This window comes from Pseudoliparis swirei, chromosome 10 (assembly GCF_029220125.1).
Source record: "Pseudoliparis swirei isolate HS2019 ecotype Mariana Trench chromosome 10, NWPU_hadal_v1, whole genome shotgun sequence".
Lineage (NCBI taxonomy): Eukaryota > Metazoa > Chordata > Actinopteri > Perciformes > Liparidae > Pseudoliparis > Pseudoliparis swirei.
This window is the reverse complement of record NC_079397.1, coordinates 14,167,802-14,195,592: the sequence shown is the minus strand read 5'-3', so window position 1 is coordinate 14,195,592 and position 27,791 is coordinate 14,167,802. Positions and strand designations below refer to the sequence as shown.

At 41.8% G+C, this 27,791-nt stretch overlaps 1 protein-coding gene across 5 annotated transcripts in view; it reads right to left on the bottom strand.

Moving 5' to 3' along the window:
• Nucleotides 1–27,791, bottom strand: part of cacna1c (calcium channel, voltage-dependent, L type, alpha 1C subunit) — a 191,959-nt gene that overhangs the window by 131,826 nt on the left and 32,342 nt on the right. For all 5 annotated transcript variants that reach the window (XM_056425335.1, XM_056425338.1, XM_056425339.1 and 2 more), the window contains one exon: nucleotides 604–1,021. In XM_056425335.1, coding sequence (XP_056281310.1) covers nucleotides 604–1,021 — 418 coding nt within the window. The remainder of the gene's footprint in view (nucleotides 1–603; nucleotides 1,022–27,791) is intronic.

Sequence of the window (27,791 nt, the reverse complement as noted above, 5' to 3'; positions counted from 1 at the left end):
AAGGGATAGAAGACGGGAAAGAGGAGTGAGATGCATTCGAAACATGTTTATGTGCCCTCTTTTCTTCTCCTCCGTGATTTATGTTACCTGCATCTCTATCCATCCATTCAACATTGGAGGGATACAACGTGGTTGCATGGAAATATGTGCTTTTCTCTGGTTTTGGCAAACCACGCAGTTTGAAATGGATCATCAGATCGGATTTGGATGGTTCACACGATCAAGTCTGTGACCTTGCTTTATGTGCTCCATTTAAGCTGGGAGCTCCTCCAACAAACCTTTTCAATTTGCTACGTTATTTCTCCCCGATTGGCTTTCATTCTGACGTCCACTTTCGTATTCACGATTCTGTAATTGGTTCCGAGTTTCGTTTTCGTGTCGGCAAAATAGTTAATTGTGATACCGTGGCAAGGACACCCTTGACAAAGAGGGCAACATGATGCAAAACATGCAACGTAGAGATCTAGGCGGTCGAGAGAAGAGATTCAGGACAGCTTCTCTTCAGGTTATCAATCAAAAACACGACACTCTCTTTAAAGTGAAGCGTGTTGTTCCGCATTGCAGTATAGAGAAGAAGACAAACATCCACTCATCAAAGGATACTTCCACTCGACGATGCTGATGCAGGCTCTCCTGATGGGGTTCTTGAGCGTGAGACAGAGTAGGGCCCGCGGCGGCCTCATGGCCGACGACGTTGTCTGTTTCTTGGGCTTAGAGCCATAGTGTTGTCTCTTCCTTTGCGTGGAGCTGACCGTGGAGATGGGCCCGCCCCCTCCCGCCGCAGGCCCCGCCCCTCCGCCCGACGCGGGGTTGCCCATTGTCTTCGCCTGCCTCGCGGCGTCGATGGCCGCCTGCCAGCTAACGGCCGCCCCCGGCGTGGCGTTGTGCTCCGGGGCCAGGCCCACCGCGCCCAACCCGTGGTTGTCCCCGTCCCTTCCGCCACCGCGGTGGTCGCCACCGCCGCCGAGCTCGATGGTGAGGACGGCGGGAGGAAGTGGGGGAGGGGGAGGGTAGTCGGAGCCTGAAGCGAAGACAAGAAGGAAGGGGAAAGGGAGAGAAAGTTAGCAAGCAACACAAGTTAAGTGTCGGCGGGTGGCGGAATATTTGATGACGCGGCAGCGGGTCATGGTTTGGCATCAGTTATAGGATACAAATAACCATTCGTATCTTAGTTTGAAGTTTCATAAACGTCGACCATCTCGAGCAAACATGGCGCTCAGCCCACAATTGTCTCTAACGTTTATTGTCCTCAATCCAAGAGTCAAAATGTATTGAAAATAGATATAATCAGTTCCAAAATAAGATTAGGATGTTATTTCAGGAAATATTCTGCGCCGATCCATAATCATTGACATTAGGTCTGCATTGCGTTCATCAGAAATTGTTCATCCGACTCTATTGCAGACATATGGAAGCCCGTTTCCGCCACTGTGATAAAAAAATTAAGATCCTGTAAGTCATAATTATGAGATACTATCTCATAATTATTACTTCACTATCTCATAATTTCGATTTACTATCTCATAATTATGAGATACTATCTCATAATTTCGATTTACTATCTCATAATTATGACTTAGCATCTCTTAATTATGACTTACTATCTCATAATTTCGATTTACTATCTCATAATTATGATTTAGTATCTCAGGGGTCCCTGAGTAAAATACGACACGTTCACTCAAACGTAGATATAGTGATAGAGGAAAAGAGGAATTTTAGAGACAAATGAGACAGCGTTTTAATAATCTCAATGAGATTACATACTTGTGTTACCCAGACACATTGTAGGAAATTGAAAGTAAGAGAGAACGGATTATTTATACTGTATGCTTAGATTAAAGACAGTTATAATATCCTCTCAGCCCCTCCTTCCCTCTGACATCTGAACCAGGCTTCTAGAAATGCTTCCAGCATAGAGCAGATGACACACTGGGAAAACATAACCTCTTTTCAAATTTAAAACAATATAAATGTGTGTTACCTTCGTGACAACAGTTGTTATTAACACAAAACTAATCTTCCAAACGCACAGGACATTGGAAATGTTCCTGAGGAAGGAGAATAACTGAATTGCAGTATGGAAACGGCGGTATATTTCTGAAACTGAGAAATCCAAGATACCATTTCATCAAACCAAAGGAAATTGAAAAATGTTGCATGCAGTTCTCTAACCTTATGCCGGAAACACACTAAGCATCATTGAAATGCGGCTCGCCACAATAATTGCGTGTTCATGTGTTTCTGGCAGGAGGAAATCCTTCAAAACAAAAAGTTATCACGTCGTAGGAGTCACAGGACTCTTTCTAGTGATTGGGTACCTTTTATCCCCAATTTATTTTATTTGGCCACCGAATAAAACATCCGCAGCTCGCTGAGCTCTTTCTATAGACTTTACAACGAAGCTCCCGGCTTGGATGAAGCAGAAGTACATTTACAGTATTATCAGTATGATGATTTCAGTCATATTTGAACAAATGTAATCCCTAATGTCAAACTCTCAAAACCCATATATGCAAAGCTACTTTTGGGAGAAAAAGAATGTGAAACTTTAAGAAAACCTGCAAAGTGAATCCAACCTGAGTTGTTACAACAGAGATAAGGAGAGAGAGAAGGCGGAAAAAGTGAGAAGAGATGCGCAGATGTAAAAGAGAGGAGGCGAAAGAGACTTATTCGGTACGCTTAGTACGATTACAGGATACAATATCTGCTGAAATCACATGCCTCACGTTTCAGAGCCATGCGTTTCTACGTATGAACTCGCCGGCCTGAGGGTGTATTAAATCAGATTGCGTAAGAATGTCACATACACACGCACACACATCCCAGAAGCGTCGACCTTCACATGCTGTGTGTTGCCAGTAACCTGAAGTTGCCTGTACTGGAAAGTATATCATCTCTATTTTCCATCCAACTAGGCCAGAAACATCCGTTGGTGGGATTCAAACACTGTAAAGCAACTGTTCAATTTAAAGTCCAATCACTTACACTATTGATGGATGATAAATGATGTAATGTTACTCTTAGTATTGATTACAATGAAGGTACCCTCAGGGCCTGGCTCCTCAAGCAGCTGCCCACGTGTGCAGCCAGACAGAAAGGAGCCTGCTGCTGCTCATGTGGCCAAAAGGGCACCTTGACCAACCTGGGACTCATATTCATCAAATAGACAATCATTTTATTTTTTGTTTAAAAGCCTATCTGATTCCTAATGTTGTTTCATGCACTCCCCTTTTTAGAATTGTATGTGATTTGTTTTATTGATATTGCGGTTCCATGGTTTTATTACCAGTGATTAGTTGTTGTTTTTCTCCATTGTATGCTAAGCACATCGTAATATGTGATTTGAAAAGTGCTACATAATAAACTTTATCATTTTTAATGCAGCAGAACAAAACTGGAACACCCTAAAGGCAGCCTTTAAACAAATGCATCTCCTAAACAACAACACCAGATATCTCTGCAGATATTCAGGAGCAGTGTGCTTTGAATACAACAAGAAAGCCCAAGGAGGTGTTCTTTACATTCATCGGCGGTGAAGTCACTTGGTATGAGATGCAGCTGTGCCTTATGGGAAATACCACTGTGTTTTCAATTTGGAGCTTTCTCATTACTTGGATGGAACTGTATTTTCCCCATTTCCACTAAACTCTAGGATTGCTTTTAGAGAGTTTCTGTGATGTCAAAGGCAGAGTACCTTGAAGTCGAAAGCAACCCTTACTTTCGTCATACATTTACACGTATACTCAGCCTCTGAATGCGTCCCAGATGCTTCTCTGTGCTGGAAAATATATTCCTCTTACTTTCCACCATCGATTCTAGTGTGAGTTAATATCTGCTGTTGCACATCATCATCTCTCTCTTTCGCTCACTATCTCACACAAACACACACATATACAGACACACACAGACTCACTTTCCGCATATTGTACTCCTTCGTGATCAGTTTATCTCATACTGCCTGCCTCTCTCAAAGGGTGTACCCCACTGAGTGTGTGTGTGTGCATGTGAGAGAGGATTAGAAGAGAGTAAAACTTTAATAATACTGAGTTCACTAATCTGTCTGTCTGACCGCATGTCTCTCTGTGTGTCTGTCCTGCACAGTCATGTTGTGTGTGTGTGTGTGTGTGTGTGTGTGTGTGTGTGTGTGTGTGTGTGTGTGTGTGTGTGTTGTATGATAGACCGTCTCATGATGTGACTATAATTCCATTAGCAGCGCTTTTATTCTGCAGGGGGGAAATGGCAGCCTGCAGGAAATATGATTCTGACTGAAGGGGACAGGCAGGGGTAGGGATGGAAAAAAGGAAAGAGGATGAGGAAGAGAGGGAAGTGGATGAGAGGAAAGATAAAAGGATGGAGAGACACAAGGGGGGATAAAAAAGGAAGAAACACATACAGACAAGGAAAAGTGGAGAAAACAGGGGGAGGGGTTTAAAATTTAACAAAATAAAGAGGGACAATGAGTAAGGAGGGCTAAGGTGCTGAACCACGAGTGACAGGAATTAAAACAATAATTTATCCATCCATCATATGACTTTGCAGCTAAGAATATTTAACACTAATTCACTCTTGTAGTATTAACATTGAAGCAGTCAATGGTGTTACGACAAAGGTTTCCGCGGTGCTTCAGTCAATCAGTGGCTCGAACCCTACTTCAATCAATGCTATTGTTCTACATGCATTTCTTTCTTTTAATGCATTGTGTCCCTCATTTTAGTTAATATTCATGCATTATTTATACCTATTTTTTTAAATGTTTATTATTTCACAGCAGATGTTGAAACATATCATAGGAGCACAGGTATTAGCGTGATATTCAGCATTGGATTTTGACCTGATGGTGTGTGGTGTTGTATTCAAGGAGTTGAACCTGTCATGGAGTGTCACGGTTGTCGCAGCGAGAGAGGACCCAAATGCCGACATTACTGCACAAACTAATATTTAATTCCACAAATTCCACAGACCAAACAGGCACGCCAAAACGCGGACCAAACAGTACGAAGCCACGCTGGGAATGAGACAAACAGGGTTTAAATACACAGGCAAGGGGAGAGGATTGGACAACGGGGAACGAGACACAGGTGGACACAATGAGGGCGGGGCCAGCAATCACACAGAAGGAAACAATCAGGACCAGGGCAGACAATCACAGGGAGACAGACGACACACAGACCTCAAAACAAGACACAAAATGAGACACAAACTCCAGATCCTAACAGAACCAATACGAGTTTATCTCTACATTAAGTGTTGCTCCATGCGTTGTGGAAAGGGCCTTTTTCCTGCGATCCCATGGAAGACACAGGCGTTACTGATAACATGAACGATGGCTCTGTTCTACTCAAGTGTCCCTGTGAGCCAGCATGCCGAATTCCATAAAAAAGAACTCAACCATCATTCATTTTATTATTTACACCTGTGTTTTTTTCAAAGTCCAAATGTCTTCTCTGACGAAAAAGCTCTTCTTTTCATTTCATTGCAAATGGGAGCATGTGATATATGCTTATGTCTATAAAAACAAACCCTGACACAGCTAAATGTGTTCTGAGCCTTCAGACATGAATCCATATTGATTGATTTCATTTTCTATTTGAGTGTACTGCACCACTCAATGGTGCCCAGCAGGTTTAGGCTTACAAGACTGGGAGTGACAGTGACCAGGATGGCCACATGGCCAGTCGAGAATATACAGAGACAATGAGAAAATGTTCCTGAGCTGATTTTTTTTTGTCAAACAAATGATCCATGCACTTTAAAGACAGTGGGCATTCACTCTCACCAAACTTGAAGTGAACCTAATTGAGCCGAACTCCATTGTGGAGGGAACAGTAATGAGCTGTGATATAAACTCAAGTCAGTGGAGCTGTGTTATCTACTTCATGATAAAGAGTGGGGACAGATGCTATCGCTCAAACTCCGAGCACTCCGCCGTAAAATGCCATCGGTATTCACACACGCTAAGAGTGTGCGACAAGTTGTCCTGTTTGATATCGCTTACCAACAGTATAGAGTTCCGGTTAGAAACTACAGCAGCAAAAAATTAATCATGGAAGGATTTAGAAAATTGGCTCTTAGCAGATATCGGACAGTGAAGGGGACCAATCAGATTATCCGCCCCCCCCCCCCAAATCAGTCCCTCACATCATCACCTATACGTGCCCTTCTCCTTCTCTCATTTTCTCTCGCCTCATTTCTCAATCTCTCCCTGCGTCTGCTTTTCCTTCTCCTCCGCTCGTCCCAACAGGATCTATTTGGGTGGACATTGAGGATGTAATTATCAGTCAATTAACTGATGATGACACCTGATCGGATGCTAATTAATGAGGGATGCACACAGGCAGCCACACACACTAAGAGCCCACACTTTGGCAGCTCTAATTCAACATTTTTAAAAAAGAAGAAAAAAATTGTATTAACAGTCTGAGGTCAAGAATATTGGGCCTGACCCAGTGGTCCTTTTTCCATTGCATGGATCCCACATACTGATACAGACACTCTGATCCATTCACACACACACACACACACACACACACACACAAACAAAGCAATCCTGTCGTCTGCCATCCAAACTGAATCGTTGTTATTTTTTTAAGATGACCTTCTGCCACCGCAACTCTCCTCCCTCCTCCCCCCCTCGGAGTTTTGCGACTTCTTTATCCTCTTCTTCTTGTTCCTCCTTATCTTTGTGAAACCCTACATCCACCTCTCCCTCTCATCGCCTCCTCTCTCCCCCTCTACATCTTACTCCTCCTCCACGCTCCACACCCACACATTTACCCCCTTCTCTTCATCTTCCCTCTTTTCTCTCTAATCTATATATCTGTCACTCCCTCCATTGGCGCTGCAGCAGCGGACAAGTTCATTTCCAGCCGCGTATACCCTTCCTATTTCCTCCATCCATCTCCCACTCCTCATCTCCCCATCTTTCTCGAGCTCTCTTTGCCTGGCTGCTTCTCACTCTTTATCCCATCACTTTCCTCTCTGTCATTTTCAAATAGCTGACAATTATTCTCTCTCTTATTCTCTGACATCTATTTAGCCAGAGAGCAGCAACTAGTCCGTCGCCAGTCTGACGCACAAAACCGTCGCTTCATGACAACGGCTTTCAGACTCTGATTTAGACTGGAATAATAAACATTAAACGGCATAATGGAGGTGAACTCTTCTTGCATTATTTTGCATAGAAATGATTGCCGCTGCGTCCATGCTTTGCAGCGCTCGTTTGACAGGCCGTCGTGCTTAACCCTGTTCATCATTGTCCTCGTAAACACCGGTTGTAAGCCGTACACTATTTTTATCCAATTCATGTGTCATCCACTCACTCACAGTGTATGAACAGATCCAGAAGTAGTCTGAAAGGCTTGTCTGTATCAGTTGTGTGCTGCATGTGTCTGCATTTTGTAGGCATCGTACCCCGTGTGTGTGTGTGTGTGTGTGGGTGTCTCTCATTCGTCTCTCTCTCACTTTGTCCATATGTGCCCATTATCCGGCCCAGTGAGCACACCACACAGACGCACCTGCTCCCCACAATGCATGCTCACACACACGCACGCACACACACATATACACACACACATACAAAAACCCGCACCACACATACACTTGCTCCCCTTTAATGACAAGACACACACACACCTGCTCCCCATTGATCTATGACCTTCCCAAAAAGGCAGTTACAGTATGCATTGATAGAGAAGTGCGCACACACACACACACACAAAATTCACACAGCGTGAGCAGGACAAGCATGTAATATACACGGTAAACATGTGAAGCAGCAAATGGCATGCTTGGGGTCGGACCAAAGAGGTAAACAAACATGACAACCAAGCCGACTGAGACCGTGTCATTCTGTACACAATATTTACTCTTAATAGACAAAAGCACGGCCTGTTGTTAGAGGAAATTCCTGCTTGTTTTCTGCACATTGAAAATAAATTGCTTCTCATTTATCTGAATACCACGGAGCGGTAAACACACCACTGCCTGTTAGAACTGAGGTTGTTTATCCTATTTTTCCCTGTCAACAAAAATATGTGTTAGCAGGGCACATTAACCTGTGTTGTTATAAATAAACTCATTCTAACAGCAAAAGAGCTAAAGGGAGTTGTGGTTTTCAACACTCTCCTTTTTTCCCGCTGTTATTGCACTTTTCATTTCTAGTAGTTAAAAGAACCCTATAATGTATGGATTTATTCATTAAACTGTAACACTATCTGAGGTGGAAATTAAAGTGGAGGGGAGATGAGGAAATGTGTGCACCCTCCGCCACACAGCAGATATATAGTACAGAAACATGTCAAGGGAATATGTGGGTCTAGATCATGCACTAGTGCTCCGTATTCCACAGCACATTGATCACTGTCATCTGGACTTTCTAGTTTATTACAGCTCAGCCAAACCCTCAAGCTATGAATCATAGTTCTGAAGAACTGATTGGTTGTTGTTTTCCTGCTCCCAGGAGGTCAGGGAGGTACCAACAAGGAGACTCTAATATGTGGATATGGCGTTATGAGGAGATGTACACTACCGTTCAAAAGTTTGGGGTCATCCAGACAATTTCGTGTCTTCCATGAAAACTCACTTTTATTTATCAAATGAATTGAAAATTGAATAGAAAATATAGTCAAGACATTGACAAGGTTAGAAATAATGATTAATATTTGAAGTATTAATTTTGTTCTTCAAACTTCAAGCTCAAAGGAAGGCCAGTTGTATAGCTTATATCACCAGCATAACTGTTTTCAGCTGTGCTAACATAATTGCACAAGGGTTTTCTAATCAGACATTAGTCTTCTAAGGCGATTAGCAAACACAATGTACCATTAGAACACTGGAGTGATAGTTGATGGAAATGGGCCTCTGTACACCTCTGGAGATATTTCATTAGAAACCAGACGTTTCCACCTAGAATAGTCATTTACCACATTAACAATGTATAGTGTGTATTCTTGATTAATGTTATCTTTATTGAAAAAACAGTGCTTTTCTTTGAAAAATAAAGACATTTCTAAGTGACCCCAAACTTTTGAACGGTAGTGTATACAGTATGTTACTTCCTGTAAAATGGTAATAAATCACGGTGGATGGTTACAAAACTTACAAGTGGATCATTATTACAAACTGCTAGATAGCTTCAGCCTTGACCCTTTCGGTCAGCCACTTTCTTCTTTTGTTGAATTCTGATTGTTGTATATTTTGCTGATCGAAATAAACTAAACTAAATTAAAACTAAACTACACTAAATTATTACAAACACACCCAAAACTACCTAGTGTGTCACTTCATTACAAATATGTTCCCCTTAAAAATAATTCTCTATTCAGTTTTGTTGTATGGGAACGCCATTCCTATTGGACGGGGCTGGTTCATCAACCTCATGTCAAAGAAATCCTCTCAATTAGAGGTTTTTTCACTTCAAATGCTGGAGCCTGAGGACATTCATCAGAGTAGCTCACTGGGTTTAATGTAGCTAATTGTCATTCATCCCGATTCAAGGGTCGATGACTTTAGGGTACTGTGCGTCCTCAGAGGGTTAACTTTAAACCAAAGATAAGACTGCATGGTTTTAACTTGTTAAATACTTTGGAAGTCGGACCACCCTCTTGGCTGGCTAGTTGAAGAGTCTGAACCAAGTCCAACAAGGTCTTCATTTTTTTCCGACATGTCATTTATTTATTTGCCTGAGACTAAAACAACATCTGAATATGATTCTGAAGTTGGATTTGGAAGTTTGATATAACCTGAAACATACAGTGTGTGATGACTTTTCTAGTTGTGCTCAACTAATCGGATTTAAAACCCTAATTACATGTCGTTAAGTAACGGTCTTGTTCCAACCTTTTCTCCTTGAAATGTTGTATGTGCTGTGAATTTTTTGGGACAATTCTGATTGTGGAGAGAGGAGTGGTCTCTTTTATGTCAAATATGTTGAACCCACCATTGCAAACAGCTGAGGATCTAACATTCTCTAAGTGAAATAGAGGATAACCCGTAGCATTGAGAAATGGACGACTGCAGCAATATTGATTCTCTTGTTGCTGTTACAGTACTATTACACAGTACTTTATGACACAAAAAATGACTGAGTCATAATTCACAATCACCTTTAGATAATGCCAATAGAGGGAATAGCTGAAAAATAAAATAGCCATAAATTAAGTCCCTCTGTTTTAATTCATGACCAAACCAGTGCCAGAGGTCATCAGCATCCTTCCTTGAAACACAAGGAGCCGTGTAAGAGGAACGAATGTGAGAAAGAAGCAAATGAGAGAGAAGACCGAATCAAAGAAGATGAAAGAGACAAAGAACTGAGAGCCACAAGTGATGTACAGGTTGTGTGGATGAGGAGAAGGAGGAGAAGCAAGAGGAGGAGGAAGACTTGTTCACACTGAGCCTTCCTTTTATGATTTGTTGTTTTCATCCTGTCTCTAACTATCATGTCATTCCTGATCCTGCTTCCCATCTCGTCAGTCCAACTCCCCTCACCTGCCTCTGATCACCTCGTTAGTCCCTCATTACCTTCACCTGGTCCTCATGCCCGTCTCACCTGTTGCCCATCCCCTCATTAGTCCCTCTCTACTTAGGTACCCTCACTTCCACTTGTCCTCTGCCACATTGTCTTGTGTTTTCGTGCCAAGTTTTCCAGTGTTATTAGAGTATATTCCTGACCTGGCCTGATTCTCTGCCCTGCCCCTTTTAGGACTTGTTTGCTTCTTGGACTGCTCTCCCGGTTTTGACCCAGCCTGTTTTCAACCAAAGACAGTCATCTTTGTTATTCCTGTCAGTTGTGCTTTTGGGTCCACTCTAATAGCACCGTGACACATGCATTGTTTGTAAATCCATTTTAAATGTTGCTTTCATTTTACCATATTCTCCAGTCTCTCTGTTCTCCATACTTCAATCTAATCCTTTGCCTCCTGTCTTTGTCACCGTGTCCTTCTCGCTCTGCCTCTCCACGTCTGCCCTTTAGATCAGTGAAGGGCACAATGGGCTCCTAGAATGTTTAGCATATGTCATTCAAACAACGTTTTCATGGAAAGTGCCTTCCGGTAAAGTAGATGCATATATTTTCTGGATGTGTAGTGAATGGAACTCCTAACATTGGCAAGGACGTTGCAATGCAAGACCACCTGAGCTGCACATAACCACCTGTGTGGTACAGAACCAAGCAGGGTCTGGAATACTTATGTGGGATGGAGCCTCCAAATGTCCTGGTTTATTTTGCACAGGTGCAGATTTAGACAATCAAAGTCAATAACAAACACATTTTGTGATTCCCAGTTTTCTATTAGCAGTAACACAAGTTTGAATAAGCACTGTAGTAGATTACACTTGTGTATTATTTTGTAAATGTTGTAATTAAAATTGTATATCTTCACCTTGCCATCGCATAAGAACCTGTCTGCCTCCTCACATGTGTACTGTTAAATGCTTTGTGTTCCATACATGTGCACATGTGAAGGCATTGACAATTCAACAATATTTCCTGCTCTACAATTATGAATACAGACAAAAGTAACCTTTAAACAAAAGATATTGCCACTTTTGAGTTTTATAATTCTGGTCTGATTGTTGCATTGTGGCATTTGCATCGATTCTTCAACCAGGCTTTCAAAATATCACCAGCCAGCATCCCGACGCTGATAGATGTCTGCTTTGGCTGCTAACGCTGACATTTTGGCAGCAAACCAAACCATCATTTGCACATTCAATCGCTCATTTCCTCAAGTCATCTTGTAAAAACAGACCCCTTGATGGTACAATATGGAAAATTGAGACCTTTCCGATCTGGCAGTTTCTCTGGTTGATCCTGGCATTCCCGTTGAGTGCACTTTAAATAAACTTTGACTGTGGATAGGTTACCATGGCAAAGGCACTTGGCTGAACATAGCCAACATAAAAAAAAAAAGTTATACAACTAAAAATTGAGCACATCTAACGACCGGATAAGAAACAAAAAACCTCTTTTATAGAAAAGTGTTCCTGTGAATATACAGTATGTGTGTGACCTGCACATGATCCAAACTTAAAAGAACTAAAGCACATCATAGTTGCAGTGACTTTGTTCATGCTAAATCACAGACAAATTTATCCTTACTGTGCCAGTTCATAGATAGAACATTTGTCATAAATGGGTCCCACATCCCAGTTGAACCCTTTCAAGTAGAAGACAAGAATCAATTTAGAAGGAAACAGTAACACTCTGAAGGTTGTTTCTCTGCTTTCCTGCTCTGTTGGCAACTTTACAGTCGTTGCCAAGTGTGCCAGCAGGACCCACCGGCCTCACTCTCTAAAAAATGACTGTAAAAACCTGTTTCCACAAACTGGTACAGCTGCTGCAGGGCCGACAAGAGGTTAAAGAGTCTAAAGGCCACGGCTTTGTCACACTTAAAGAATGCAACAACAAAAGAGGAAAATCTGCATGGGCAAAGTGATTGACTAACACTCAGCTAGGAATGCAGCCCTCATTTGCTCCACTGGGACCATCCAGCAGCCAGCAGTGGAAGACGCTGGTTGTACTGGGCAGCTGCCAGAAGGCAGCGTACAGTGTGGGGCTGCATTAATCTAAAGCAGAGCGTTGACAACAATATGGAGTAAACATTTTTAAAGCTGTACGAGTATAATTTGTTGAGTTTGGGCAGAGCGTTTGTTGATTTCTATTATAGCCTCATTTATAAGAAAACCTCCCCTGATGTGCGGATGCTGTGATCCTTGCTGAAATATAAGTTGTGCTCTGCATTTTAATATAATGTAAACAATTAATTAGAGACACGTCCGCATATGCTTCTGGATGCCACGGACAGCGTATTTTTCAAGTGTTTGTAATGCCGTTTCAAAAGGGAGATTCATATTTATTTGGGGAATGTTCCAACATTCATATAATTTGATGCACAAAACTGGTCGATTTTTTATTTTATTTCAAATTTTTTTTTTAGCAAGGCCAAAACAAGTATATGTTGTGCAACAAATAAATATTCCACAACATCACTTCTATTTTTTATTTTCCATTTAGAGCTGAGTTTGATTGTTTTTCACAGTCTCACACGGCGAAACATTTACAAAGAAAGTGTCCATGACTTCCCAATCCCATTGCAACAGAACTGAAGAACATCTAAAGTCCAAATGTGTGCATTATAAATGTAACCTTGACGTTATGCAACTATCATTGTGCAGTTTGCACTTGCCTCCAGCTGTAAAAGAGAATGTAAAGGTTGTTTTCTTACTGCAGTTTTGGACAATTTCTAACCTCACATATATCGCACAAATGTTAAAAAAGGATGTAATACACTGATGAAAACATACATTATTGAATGAATGAACTTTACTTTAAGAAGTGCTATCCTGACCTCGGCTGACATCTTCCGTTAGTTGTCATTTATCAGAAGCTCATCTGATCACACCACAGTGTTGACTTCACAGTATTGAGTCTTTGCCCTCTAGCGGGGTTACGCATGACCTTAACCAGAAACTCACAAATAACTAAATCCCTTGTCTTACATTCTCCTCACACGTTTCACGCAAGACTCCCATTTCATCACGCCTTCACTCAGGACAGAACCTCCAAAATTGTTGAGGTCAGTCGAGAAGCTGGGCCACCGGATTAGCCGTTAGCTATGTGTAACGTTGTGTTCCATCCCCGAGAGTCGTGCTCATACTATTGCTGTATTACTGCCATCGTGATGCAGTCACAACTGCTCTGAACTATATGAATACGCCATGTCTGCAGGAACAACACATTCTGAGGAAACAAAGGCATTGCTTTTAAAACAGGATTGGATTTGACAGAAGCATCATGACACTAGAAAGTATTAAAACAGTGTTTATGTGATCTAAAAGCTCTTAAGAAATGTTGAAGATATTGCTAACACTGTGCATTTAGCTTGAATTGTGAAATGCATTATGGACGTCAAAAGTGTTGTAAATGTCCTGCGATTAACTTCATTAATAAGTCGCCATCATATTTCTCCTGAAACACTCGAGACTAGCAGCAGATTTGTTATAAACACAGATGGCCTTAAAACTAGAAATGAAAAGGCAATTAAGCACGATTAAGAATCCTTCAATAAAACCTTCATGAACAGAGAAGAGGGTGACGCCGTTTTACTGTCCAGTCAATAAGTGTCCTCACAGGAGGTACAGATACATTATGTCTGTGTGTGTGTGTGTGTGTGTGTGTGTGTGTGTGTGTTGTCCTCAGAGGAGCAGAAACACGGACCCAGAGACAAGTTGCGGTTTGACGTACAACACGCTAGGGAGCCATGAAATGAAGCACATGTGTGGTAATATCTTTGTGCGTTACAAAGCGACGACGGCACGCAATACACGTTTCTTGTTGAGTTTGGAACCGTAAAAATTGTGCACACATCCGTGAGCACGCCTGTGACTACAAAGCAATAAAACGCTAATGAATGTGCTCTCGAAGTTTAGCTCGACAGTCTGGGATGGCCAGAGTCTCGGAGGGAGCGTTTGTTTTATGACCCTACCCACCCTGCACCTCCCCCTCCAGGAGATGTGGGGCATTGGGAGCAGGGGTGGAAACTAAGCACCTTTTTTAATTTAAGTTGTACTTCAGACAGTCGGGTATAATAACAAAAATTAAAAAACATCTGAAAAATACTTTTTAAAAAGGAACTGGTTGACAATAGTGCAGTCTTACTTGACTCTCAAACATTAGATAGTGGATGTTTCTAAAGATGATAATCACTATTGGGAATACTACGAATCAAATAGACAACAATCCTAGTTAAATTCAATCTCTTTCATCTTTCTTCTTTAAACCTTTAACTTATGAATTGTTTGTGCTGGGATTTAGAATAGATTTGAAGGATTTATTAATAAATTTGAAGCCATGTCATGTTTGGTGCTAGTGAGAATGTGCTCACCTGTGTGCGCGCATCACGGCTGAGTGGTGCGCGCGCCACTCGCTGTGAGCGCTGCGCGTGCAGACAGCATTTAACGGAGCGGAGCAGCGCGTGCGCTCTGATCGCTCTTTTAATGAAGTATCGAGACTAAAAATATGCTAAATCACATCGTTTTTAACGTACGGGTATTTTGTTAGTATCGCTACACCGTGCAGCGTGACAGCAGCAGATGTAGCGGACTAACATTCAAGCTAACCTAACTTCCCAAACGCTGTGGACATCTGAACGCTGATTGGCCGAGACGCGACACGCCCCATCAAAGATGTTTTATTGCGAAGAGCACCACTCCACATTTTCTCCGCGTCTCACTGCAATCTCAACGGCAGCCGGCCAGGTGAAAAAAATTATAAATCGGAACGCGACTCTGGTATTGTTCAGGGGGCCGGTCCAAATGGGGAGGCGGGCCGAATGCGGCCCGCGGGCCGTAGTTTGGGGACCATTGATGTATACCTTTATTCGTCCCACAGTGGGGAAATTTCAAAAATCACAGCAGCAGTGCACATCAGAGCATTAATAAAAATAATTATAAAACACAAAACTAAATACTAATACTAAACATACAGGGGAAAAACAAAGCAAAGTGCTGAGCAATGTGCTTGGTTGCTTATGCTGATTATTATGGTATTGTGGTAGAAGGATCGTCACCTACCATCAATGTAACAAATGCAGTAAGAAAATGGTATTTCTTCAAAAAATGTTAGATGTTTTTTCCTCTACATTAGCTGCATCTTTACAAGTGATTGAAGTGTGTTCCAACAAATGCTGACACACGACAAATCTCACGTGAAACTACTAAACGAAGACGAGCAACGTGTTTGACTGACAAAGCATCTCACATGTTTGTTCGTTTTTTGCTGATTTATACCTCTGAGTTTTTACAGCCCAGTCCCTCCCAGTCTCTCTCCCCCCACCCGACTGGGACGTGTGGGGCCTGGGCAACAGAAGATGAAATCAAACGCCCCTTTGATGAGAGTTTGGCTGGAGAATGAAAAAGGCATGTGTGTTTGTGTGTGTGTGTGTTTGTGTGTGTGTGTGTGTGTGTGTGTGTTTATGGATATAAATACATCAGAGAGCACTGGATTTGGAGCACAAAGGGCACTCTGCGACACAAACTCGCATACCACCCACATTTATACTCGCACAGAAAACTGGTAGAAATGACACAACACAGCATACGATGATTTGGAAGGATTAGGGATGAGGAGGAAAGACAGGAGAGGAGAAGACATATGTTGAGTGGGTGGACAGGCAGGGATGGCAGGGAACGGGGTCCGACTGGCAAAAAATCACACACACACATGCAAGTCTCTCTGCCATCTGCAGTTCTCGTCACCTTGCCAGTCGTCCCATCCAACCAAACCTCACTAACCCTTGTATCTCCCGAGATTTTAAACACCCTCTTCCTCTTCCTGTCCTGCTCTTGCCTGTCGCATGTCTTTCTACACCTCTCGTCTCTAACTGGGTAGCACTGATGTGTGTCTGTGCCTGACTAAACTGTATGTACGCGATCCATCACGTGTTTGCATGCATGCCTGTGTGTGTGTCTGTGCATGGGTATGTGTGTGTGTGTGTGTGTGTGTGTTTCGCCCCAGTGTGCAGGGACTTCTCATAGCTACCGTGAGCTAATGAGCTCCATTTAAATCCAGCCCCTCTGATTCCTGCTCTCGCCCAGTTCCTCAGCCCCAGGGGCCGTTGCCTGCTCTGGCCTGGAAACTGCGGCACGGCAGCGGCCATTTTGGCTCATGAGAAACACGCTGCTGAACCGACACGCATGTCTCCGTGAATCAGGATCAGACGAATGGATGACTGCTGGAGGTGCGTTTGCATGAATGTGTGTTTCCGTATGTGTTCAAGCGTTTGACTCAATAGTTGTTTGTCGTGTGTGTGTGTGTGTGTGTGTCTGAGGATTCACGATTCTGTGTGTATTTGTCCTTACTAGAGTGTGTGTGTGTGTGTGTGTGTGTGTAGCATCACTTGCTTATGGATGAGTCATCCTCAAGCGCTTCAGTAGCATCATCTTTCTTTCGTCGCACATCTAACTTTTCATTTTTCACACTTTCTCTAGTGCTCTCTCTCTCTCTCTCTCTCTCGTCGTTTTTGCTTTCTCTTTTTTACGCGAAAATATGACATCAGCCAAACCAAACTGGCCCCTCCCACAGTGTAATAAAAATGTTAAATTGAGATCATGTGTGCCGGTTTCTTTTATTTGTATTTTACATGGTTGTCATCTCGCCTCAAGCACATGATGTAGTTCTTGGACCACACGTACACACACTCACACACTCACACACACACACACACACACACATAATCATGCTAAGCTAAGCACATTGTCTTATATCTGCCGTTCACTTCTAAAACGGGTACAGATCTTCTCATCTAACGTTGGGCAACAAAGCAATTAAGGGCATTAGCATGTGTTATCATTTTTATAGATTCAATAAAATAAGCTACAACACACCTGTATTCATCCCCAGTGGAGGAGTTCAATTTGCTTAATTGGATATTCTTAGATATCAAAGTGCCAGTTCTTACAATATGAGACACAAACACAGGCCACAAGTGATCTAGTTTCCAACTGCAGATTGCACACAAATTAATGGTCTTGATTTCTTAAAATGTTAAATGCTAAAATCATACAATGGCATATAAAGCAACAACAAGATAAACAACCTACTCTTTCACAAGAATACATCAAATCATCATCTCAAACCTGCAGCCATCTGGTGGCGGTGAAACATTTAGAAAATATAATGAAGTATTTAAGGTCCTGTAATGTGCTTACTGCTCCGTATGAAGGCCGTCGTTTACTGTAAGCGCTGCTTTCTTAAACGATGAAATACCAAAGATAAATGAAAAACACACGTGCAAAACTCTTTGAGCGGTAAATGATTACTCACTACTCGACAGACCACATCACCACATACCACAGTCTCACATACACACACACAGAGCGCAGGGGATCTGTGCCTGCTTCAAGGAGGTTTCTGCAGTCCCAATATTCCAGTTTTGAGCAGATTATCCTAATATGAATATTGGGTCTTTGGAGCACTTTAAACACAGAGTTGGAACCCAGGGCAAAATACCTTCTGCCTAAAGTTACACACGTATCCCTGTTTTTAAACATGGAGGAAACTCACAACATGTCAGTATGAGTTGTGTGTGTGTGTGTGTGTGTGTGTGTGTGTGTGTGTGTGTGTGTGTGTGTGTGTGTGTGTGTGTGTGTGTGTGTGTGTGTGTGGCTCAGTGGTCCTATGTTTTAATAAACAACAAATGGCTTCTCTTTTCCCGCTCATGTGCACGCCTTGTAACTGTAACACACACTTACACACACACACACACACACGCGCGCGGAACAATTGTACCTCATGACTTCCAGTACTTCTGAGTCATTAAGCTATTAGATAGCTGGCCACGAAAAGGCTTCTTTCTTTTCTGCATTCTTCCTTTCATAACCAAAGGAGCTCACTGTAAACATTTAGACTAAAGTGCCATCAGCTCAGCCGTCTCACACCACGCGTTCATCACTTTGTACGGAGGCTCGTGTGTGTTTAAAGTTTACACTGCGCTCTGCTTTTGTGTTGCTTTCTCCCTTTCTACTTGGCATCAGTTGGGGGAAATTGATAAAACACACACATGCATGTGCTAAAGCATTTCTCAGAGGCATTCTTAAAACTAAAGCGTTTCCACTGGAATTCGACACTTCCAGTCGGAAAAATGGGGAATACTGGGATGCCATGTGGCATTTTTGCACTGGAAGTGTTCCCAGACTGCCTGTGGGGGGGGGGGGGGGGAGTATGGGGAAATCAGGGGAAACCACAAACTACCGTGGATCTTAATGGTTGGAAGAGAAGAGGAGAACAGAGAAGAGAATTCCAGTTACTCAATGAGATCAAATATAGTCAGTAGAACTAAAAAAATAAAAGTAAATGTCACAGCAAAAGTAGAGAGGCTGCTGTGTAACTAATAGCCCAGACTAAACAGTTGCAAAAGTCGGTTCTTTTGTTGTTATTTTGTGCAGCATAATGTAAAAAAAGAAGTAATTTTAAGTAAAATTAAATGTGAGATTGGTAGTTTGACCTCTGCGTGTGCTGCTTTTATCTGCTCTGTCTCGTCTTGTGCAAAGTCTCTGGTAATAATAATAATAATAATACATAACATTTCTATAGCGCTTTTCAAAATTCTCAAAGACGCTTGGTACATCAACTGTGTTTTAGTGGAAGGCATGAACTTGCTCAGCATCATCCTGAGCAGAGGACGCAGCTCACACAGAGGTCAACCCTCAACCCGTCTGCTGCACAATAGTGAGCCCATCGAAGTACTTATGGCCAGAAAAGTTTGGGAATTACTCCGAGGCTTTTAAGGAAAGTTGAGACGGAGACGCGGAAGAAAAATCAAAGACTTTATTTGTTTGTTTGTGTGTGTGTGTGTGTATAAGTGTGTGTGTGCGTCTGTGTGGTCACCATATATGTAACAACATACAGCTCTAAGCCACAACACCCACTGTAGCCTGTGACCTCTAAACCTCAGCATCCTCTCCTCATATGAATGATGACCCAAGGTGACATAGGAAACTTATGCCACATGCAAACAGTTATTTTTGTGTTTCCTCATGTGTGTTTGGTGGATAAAAAGGCACAATTCAGTTTCAGAAATGTCCTGATTAAATATGCCAAAAAGGCATTATTGATTATCTCTGATATGCATTGTAGCGTTCCATATATTTTAAAGACACAACAGGTGAATTGGGTCAAATATAAATGAATAAATGAATTTCACCATTAAACTTCCCCAGTTGAACATTAAGACAGTTGTTTTTTGTATTTCAAGTTTTCTGAAGGTTTATGTGTAAATATGCAAATGATGCAAAATAACTTTTTCAAAAAATAACCCCAAATCTTTCAAACAATATTTATTGCTTCTCACCTGGAGGACTTTATTTATTCTTGAGTTTAGCTTCTTTTTTTTATTATTATAAAGCTTTACACAGTATTCCTCGTAATTAATAACATGTTGCTCTTTGTTCCACAGTTAAACCCGCCGGCTGCACCTTCTGTAAGGGCACTCTTGATGTGTCATAAACAAGCAATAAATAATTAGCTTCGCTGTTGATCATTTGTTGGGCCTTTCAGGGTGTCTCAATAAAATGGACAGTGACAGCAAATAAAGGCAGAGTGAAAAGAGAGAGCAGAAGAAAAGCAAAAGAGAGAAAGAGAGAGGATGGAAGAGACAAGACAGATCGGAGGAAGAGAGACAGAGACTGTAAAGAGAGACTAAGTTTAGCTCTCCCCTGAGGACTCCTCTCAGGGTCCTCTGCTCTTTTCATTGTCCTCCTCTCCTCCCTTTCTTCATCATCTCCTCCTTGTTTCAATCCATCACAAAATAATTAACTTGCTATAAGTGAAATTAATTCCACTAATTGGGTTTAAAGGTATTTTTGGACACGGGCACAAAAAAAAAGAGTGAGGAGAGCGAGAGAGACAGAGAGAGAGTTTACTGTGTGTGTGAGTGAGTGTGTGTGTGTGTGTGTGTGTGTGGAGGGGAGGGTGGTAACTGTTCACCCAATCATGTCACGACAGGGAAGACGTGACCTCGCCAAGCAGGAAGTGAACTGGGTGAACTTCCTGACCGAATTAGAAGAAATGAAGATGTTGGGCGGAAGGATGCTGACAATGAACAATCCCTTGTCGGTGTCATTTCTTTCTCTTCACCGTGCTCGACGTGTGTTTTTCACTCACTTCTCTTCTGTTGCCGCTGCTGTTAAACAACTCTCTTCCCAGTACGGTGCACAGGATTGTGTGGATGGATTTGTCGTGAAAATGCACGTCTTTGAATGTTGAAGGTTTGACGGAGCGAGCAGGCTTTCGTTTTGAGATGATCCTTGAGTCAGTAAGGAAGAGAAAAAGTCAGAAGAGGCGTTTCAAGTGGTTTCAAAGCTTAAGTGAAACGCAAACTAACTGATGTCGTCCGGGCGGATATTTTTATCTCGTCTTTCCTCTCTTGTTTGACATTTTATTGATGTATTCAGGACGCAAGATTGAAACATGAGCGCAGCAGATTATTCCGAACAGACGAGCAGATCAATGACAAAAGGGGGACAATTACACTTTGGCTCTGTGAAGGTATAACATCCTGGCATATGAGTCAGTTAGAGGGAATAAAAGCTGTCATCTCTGTTCAGCATCATACCTTTTAAAATGTAAGCATTTAGCTCATGTCCGTATTCCAAATGTCTCGCAATGAGCTCAATACCAGACAATGAGCCTTTCCGCTTTCGCAAACTATTCTGGGATGAATTAAAGTGCCACAATTCGACTAATAACTTGAATAATTTCCTGTGTGCCGAGATACAGCAAGTGAGCTAGCAAGTTTTGTGCGGATGGTTGTCAAAGAACACATTTACTTAATCGATGCATTTGGGATTGTATGCTTGAGTCTTGGAGAAAAAAAACTTTCTTTCAATCATTTTATTTTAAGTTTTTACAAGTTACACCAGACAATCAAAAATGAATAAATAAAAAATTACAAAACAACCAACTATACGGACAATCAGACAAGGAAGAAAAATAAATAAAAACAAACATAAATCATAAATCATCATCTTCCATATTGAACCAACTATAACCATCATTCACAGAGTCACTTGGGCCCCAAGATTGCAAAGCCTCTTCTTATGGTTTCGGCATAGTCCTCGCCAATAAAATCCATAAAAGGATAAAACTTTCTTGACTCACATGTAGGTTTGTAAGTCAGCGCCTGGCCGTGTTTGGACCAGTGTTTACATGAATGAAGTTATTCACTCAAAGGATTTGTCTGCACTATATTCCCGTCTTTAACCCTCCTGTTACCTTTAGGGTCAATTCGACCCCATTCAATGTTTAACGTTGGTGTTCTTTGGGGTCAATTTGACCCCAGGCTGTTTGTCACTGTGTCAAACATATAAGAAATATCAACTTTTTTATATATTTAAAGGGCTATTTAGGTAGTCAACAAACAAACATAAAGTAACTCACACTTAAACTTGGGAAACAATATTAATTCTAATAATTTTCTGGAGGTTTTAATTGCTGGGGTCAAATTGACCCCGAGGGTGAAATATGTCAGTAAATGTGAAGGTAACAGGAGGGTTAAACCCGACGGGGTCTGCCAGTGTGCCTCGCTCAGGCTTGGTCCTGGTTTTCCCGTGCTCCCTTCCCTCCGGGGGGCCCGGCAAAACATCCGGGGTCTCCAGCAAGGAGTTATTGGCTCCCAGCGAGGCAAAGCCGGATCTGCATGGTTGATCTTTCAGGCACCCACCGGCTTTTAAAAAGAGCCGACAAACTAGACCTACAGCAGTGAGGTTTGAGTGTCAGATCCACATGTCTAAGGGCATATCGGACACCACAACACGCAGTGAAACATGGTTTTCGTATAGTATCGTGACATGTTTGATTTTCAGATGCAGCATGTTGCCAGATGACGGTGTGTTATGTTGTGATAAGAGCAGAGGCATTATTCCTGTTCCTATCGTCTGTTTGTGGGTTTCTTATGTTTCAACGTGATAGTCTCAATATACTAATTGAGGATGCTAAATAAACACTGGTCCAAACACGGCCAGGCGCTGACTTCCAAACCTACATTTGAGTCAAGAAAGTTTGATCCTTTTATGGATTTTATTGGCGAGGACTATGCCGAAACCATAAGAAGAGGCTTTGCAATCTTGGGGCCCAAGTGACTCTGTGAATGATGGTTATAGTTGGTTCAATATGGAAGATGATGATTTATGGTTTATGTTTGTTTTGTATTTTTTTATTTTTCTTCCTTGTCTGATATAGTTGGTTGTTTTGTAATTTTTAATTTATTCGTTTTTGATTGTCTGGTGTAACTTGTAAAAACTTAAAATAAATTGATTGAAAGAAAAAAATATATATATTTTTCTCCAAGACTCAAGCATACAATCCCAAATGCATCGATAAAGTAAATGTGTTCTTTGACAACCATCCGCACAAAACTTGCCAGCTCACTTGTTAATATGCTGTCGCTCTGCCTGTATCTCTGCACACAGGAAATGAAGAGATTGAATTGATTGACTTGTGTGTATTGTTTATTCTGTTTCTCCCAGTAACCATGGGGATTGAAAACCCTGCCTTCACACGCGATACGTCATGTGGCCTCCCGTTGGTTCTCTCCCTCCCCGGAGCTCCAACTATCTCATCTTGCTTCCTCAGTCCATCTTTTTTTTTGGACATTTTAATTTTCTCTTTCTCCCTTTCCCTCTCTTTAAGCTCTCTCTTTCGCCCTCTCCCTCTCGCTCCCATGCAGAGCAACATATGCTGCCTCTTTCCTCACACACATAGGCTAATTAAAAAATACTAAGAGAGAGAGAGAGAGAAAGGTGAGGGGTCCTTGGGGTGAAATTTTCATCTTACGCCATGACACCTGAGGGCAATCTACCTCTCTGTGAGTCACCAACATAAAGAGAGAGAGGTAGACTGTTTAAGTCAAACCTGCCCAAAGAATATTAACACATTTGTGTGTGTGTGTGTGTGTGTGTGTGTGTGTGTCCTGCAGCGTGTTGTCCGTTAAGCCGATCATGTGCCGCATACACACAGAGACCAATGTGGCTGTCACTTTCACACACACACACACACACAAGCTCAAGGAGTTAGTAATAAGCTCGTTCGGTGCAGAGCACAGCATACATCTTACTCACACTGAGCCACAGCATTAATAATACACACACACACACACAGACAGTGCACACACACACACAAATGCAAAGGACACGTGATACACATGATACACACGATTTTTGATCTTAAATATGACACAAACACACACCATCTCTCCATTTGCTGTAATTAGATTAATAACTGATATCATCCTCTTTGCCTCTAATGCAGCGTACAGTCTCCCGTCTCCACTCAGGCTGTCGGACCACTCGGCTGTTGACCGGAGCGCCGACATTCATCAGGCTCGCTAACAGCTGAATGAGTAAACGGACACATTTCTTAAATCACTAAAGTGTTGGTGCGAGTCGAATGAGCAAAAGGAGGAAACACAAAATAAATGTATTCCAGAGAGGGAATGAAACGGTTCAATCGTTTGAGGTGTTTAATCGACGCTCCCGTCCGGAGTGAATCACAGTGATTAGGTGTCAGTGACTTGCTCAAGGACACACAGCAGTTGATGGGCACGTTATCTGATGCTGGGATTGAAGCTTTCAGGACGATCAGGACAAAGACACGGGGGCACCTCGTTGCAACTCCGCCAAGTCATGTGACACTGGCTTTTATAGATTTAAATGTTACTGAAAGACTGATAAACGCCTGATTATGTGATACAAGGCCATTTTTTAAAAGCCGCTGAGTGGAGAGGAGAATATAATCACATTGAGATACAAACAAAGAGCTTTAATGCGGTGTTTTGCTGAAAGGCTGAAAAAAGACGAGAGTCTTTTTGATGCCTCCGTTTGCCTTTTGGTTTCTTTCTATGTGTTCCACTTTCCCTGGCACTGAGCTTGACTTCCGACTGAAATGAACCAGGCGGCCCAAAAATAATCCACCGCAAGAGACAAGAGAGAGGGAGAGAAATGGGAGACAGGTGAGAGGAACAAGAGATGAAGAGAGGGAAAGAGTGAAGCAAATGGATAGAGAGGGGAATAAGTAAGAAAGGAGACGGATAAGTTGACAGATAATAAGTACAGGAAATAGAAAAACAAAGACGTGGAGACAGACTCTTTCCGATGTGTGAATATATGAGCATTCCTGTCTCCAGTTTGCAGTACTTTGAATATAGTCTGTCAGCTGACACATCCGTATGCACAAACCGACAAGACACGGGCAAATATTCATTCAAGTTTGAGGCCAAGGTTCTCTGCTGAAAAATGGTGGATTGCCAACTTTCGAGGAGGTCAAGTCGATGGTCTGAGGTCTGAGCCGAGGTCCTGAAGAGGCTTGGAGTGGACTATCTGCTCTTCGATCTTTCAACAAGCCAGCTGAGGCGGTTGAGATATTTCATCGGCCAATTCCAATTTGGGGAGACCCCGGCGCAGACCCAGAACATGCTGCATTGAATATCTTATGAGCCCCTGGGAAGGCCTCAGGGTCCCTCAGGAGGAGCCGGAGGACGTGGCATGTCAGGTTGTCTGGGTTACGTCGCTTTTCCCCGCTGCCACCGCGACCCAGACCCAGACGAGCAGCAGGAAATGTAAATGCTGGTTATACAGCTGGTTCAGTTATCACACAAAGAAGACAACATGGGCCCACACTCACAGTCAAAAGGATGAATATGGAAGACTGAATCATTTCAAGGGGACTTAAAATGATGAAAAAGCACATGAACATTCACGTATATACACATCATTAATTACAAGAGCTTCAAGCTTACAAGAGCTTCAAGGGCAAAAGGTGAAGTCATTAAGAATGGTGAACTCCTTTTTGTTTTTTAAGGGAATTATTTATTAAAAAATCCTTGAGAGTTATAAATGTAATTAAAAACGGATTAATATGGAAGATGTATGTGGCAGTATATATAAATATATTTTGTTTTTTATCTTGTTTATTATTGTTTTATTTTTTTTCTTTATTTTATATCAATTTTCTGATTTATTTTTGATTTCAATTTAGGATAGGAATTTATAAGCATTTTTTTGCTTCTACCTATACCTTTTCAGTCTCTCTCTTTTGTATTTTTTTATAGGATAATATTGTATTGTATTTGATTTGATTGACTGAATAAAAAATACAAACAAAACAAACAAACAAACAAACAAACAATTTCCCCACTGAGGTCCAGCAGAAAGCCCAATTAAACGTTGTCAGGTAAATACGCAGAGCTGAATGTCACCTTGAGGTACAAGCACTAACGGTAGTGCTTTGTAATGCACAGCTAGCTATGCATGCATGGCCATTTTCTATTAGCCCACTGCAAATCACATCCACTCTGACTCATAATGCATTCAGTTCACACACGCAGTGACCGACGTTTAGATCCAAACAGTCGGCCTACAGGCGTAATGTGAACTTTGACTGAAGCGCACACAGTCTCAACAACCAGTGCACACATGTATGCACTTATGCCTGGTAAGCACACACTCACACACTCTTATTGTTCAGTAACAATCAAACAGAGTTTTCTCGTAATGAATGAATTAATCAAGTGGTAATGAATGTGGAGTGGCTCCACACGGTGCTGATTAACACAGAGGACGGAACAAGGGAGAAGCGGCCATGTTTGATTCCTACAGTGGAGCTGAGTGAGTGGCAGTGTGATTGACTGAGAGCGTGATTGATGTGTGTGTGTGTTTGTGTGTGTGTGTGTGTGTGTGTGTGCAGCAGGTTAGAGAACAGGTCCAAACTCAGGCAAATTATGATGATGTCAAATCGGCATTTATTTCTGAGAATCTAAACCAGGGCGGTCCCTTTGTGTAATTAATCTTTTGAAAAACACATTATTCTTCGCTTCTTTGTCTTTCTCATCTCAGCCATTTACACAGAACATCTGACATTCAATAAAATAAGTTATTCTGCTCGATAAGTACGCAAATTAGCATAAATGGTAACATTATTACACAGAAGGAGAAAGTAAGTTGTCCTCTGGCTTCCGTTTCCTTTTAATTAAATGTATGTGCGTGTGTGTGTGTGTGTGTGTGTGTGTAATCACAGTGACTTTCTCTTCCCAATTCGGACTTTAATCCATCACCTGGCTGTTGCTATGGTGTTTCTCTCTCCATCCAATCAAAGCCATGCGAGTGAGCACGCTCAGAGAAGAGAATCACATCACGACCTCGGCCATAGTCTTTGATACGATGGACGAAAAAAGGCAAGGGAGAGGTCATGAAAAATATATATACTAGTTGACAAATACATACGAAATAAGTATCTATCAGCACTTTTTTGTATCTGTTCACACAGGCCCCCAAATATACAACAACCACATATTAATTTGATATTTCTCACGTGCAAACGGGTAATTATACTGTGTGTGATTATTGCGATGGAGTGCTTCGAGTTCCCAAAAGCTCTTTATAAATTATGACTAAGAACTGAAAGATTAATCAAATAAAGTAGCTCTACTTAACTGGATTGGAATAAATACATTATACTATATTAATCATTCTGAAATTGCAAACCGAACTAAACCAACTAATATTTCTCAATCAGATGAGATACTTAAACAAAATATGAACCCGCTTCGTCAATATTTAATGGTTCATTCTTTGTTCTTTGTGCTTTTTTTACTTAAATAAACACTTTCTCGCTTTTTTCATCTTCACGTATATTTACTACGACTGCACTGCTTGCACAGCTGCTGTCACTGATCCCAGGAGGCAGCAGCATGACTGAGGAAAGCGGCGTGTGTGTGTGTCTTAGTCTTTTCGTTCGTGGATGACAGTGGACAAGAAGTGGTGGGACCAGTTTTTCTCCTAAGCGACCTCTCTGGCCATGTCAGCGCGTCGGTTTATCTCTGAATCAACACCAGCCTTCAGAAAACAATCAAAGTCCAATACTCACTCTGACTTCAGTGATGCATATGAACTAAAAGAACTATAGATTATACACGCAAGCATAGACACGACACACAGGGGAGGAGATGACATTTTAAACAGCTTTTTCTTTAAGGCCAGGTGAGTAGTGATAGAAACATGGCATTCATTACGCACAATTCCCTGTCACTTTGTGCGGCACGTCTGCACATAATGAGATATCTAGGATTATTTGACATGAGGTTTAATGAACTGAAAGTAAAAATAAAAGAGACGGATGTTCTGGGGGAAATGTCTCAGATCAGTGCACATCTGCATGCAATAGGTTCAGATATGTAAATTATAGTATTAAGTCGTAAGTATAGTATTTTTCAGTTTATCTTGCAGTTGCTATTCTTTAA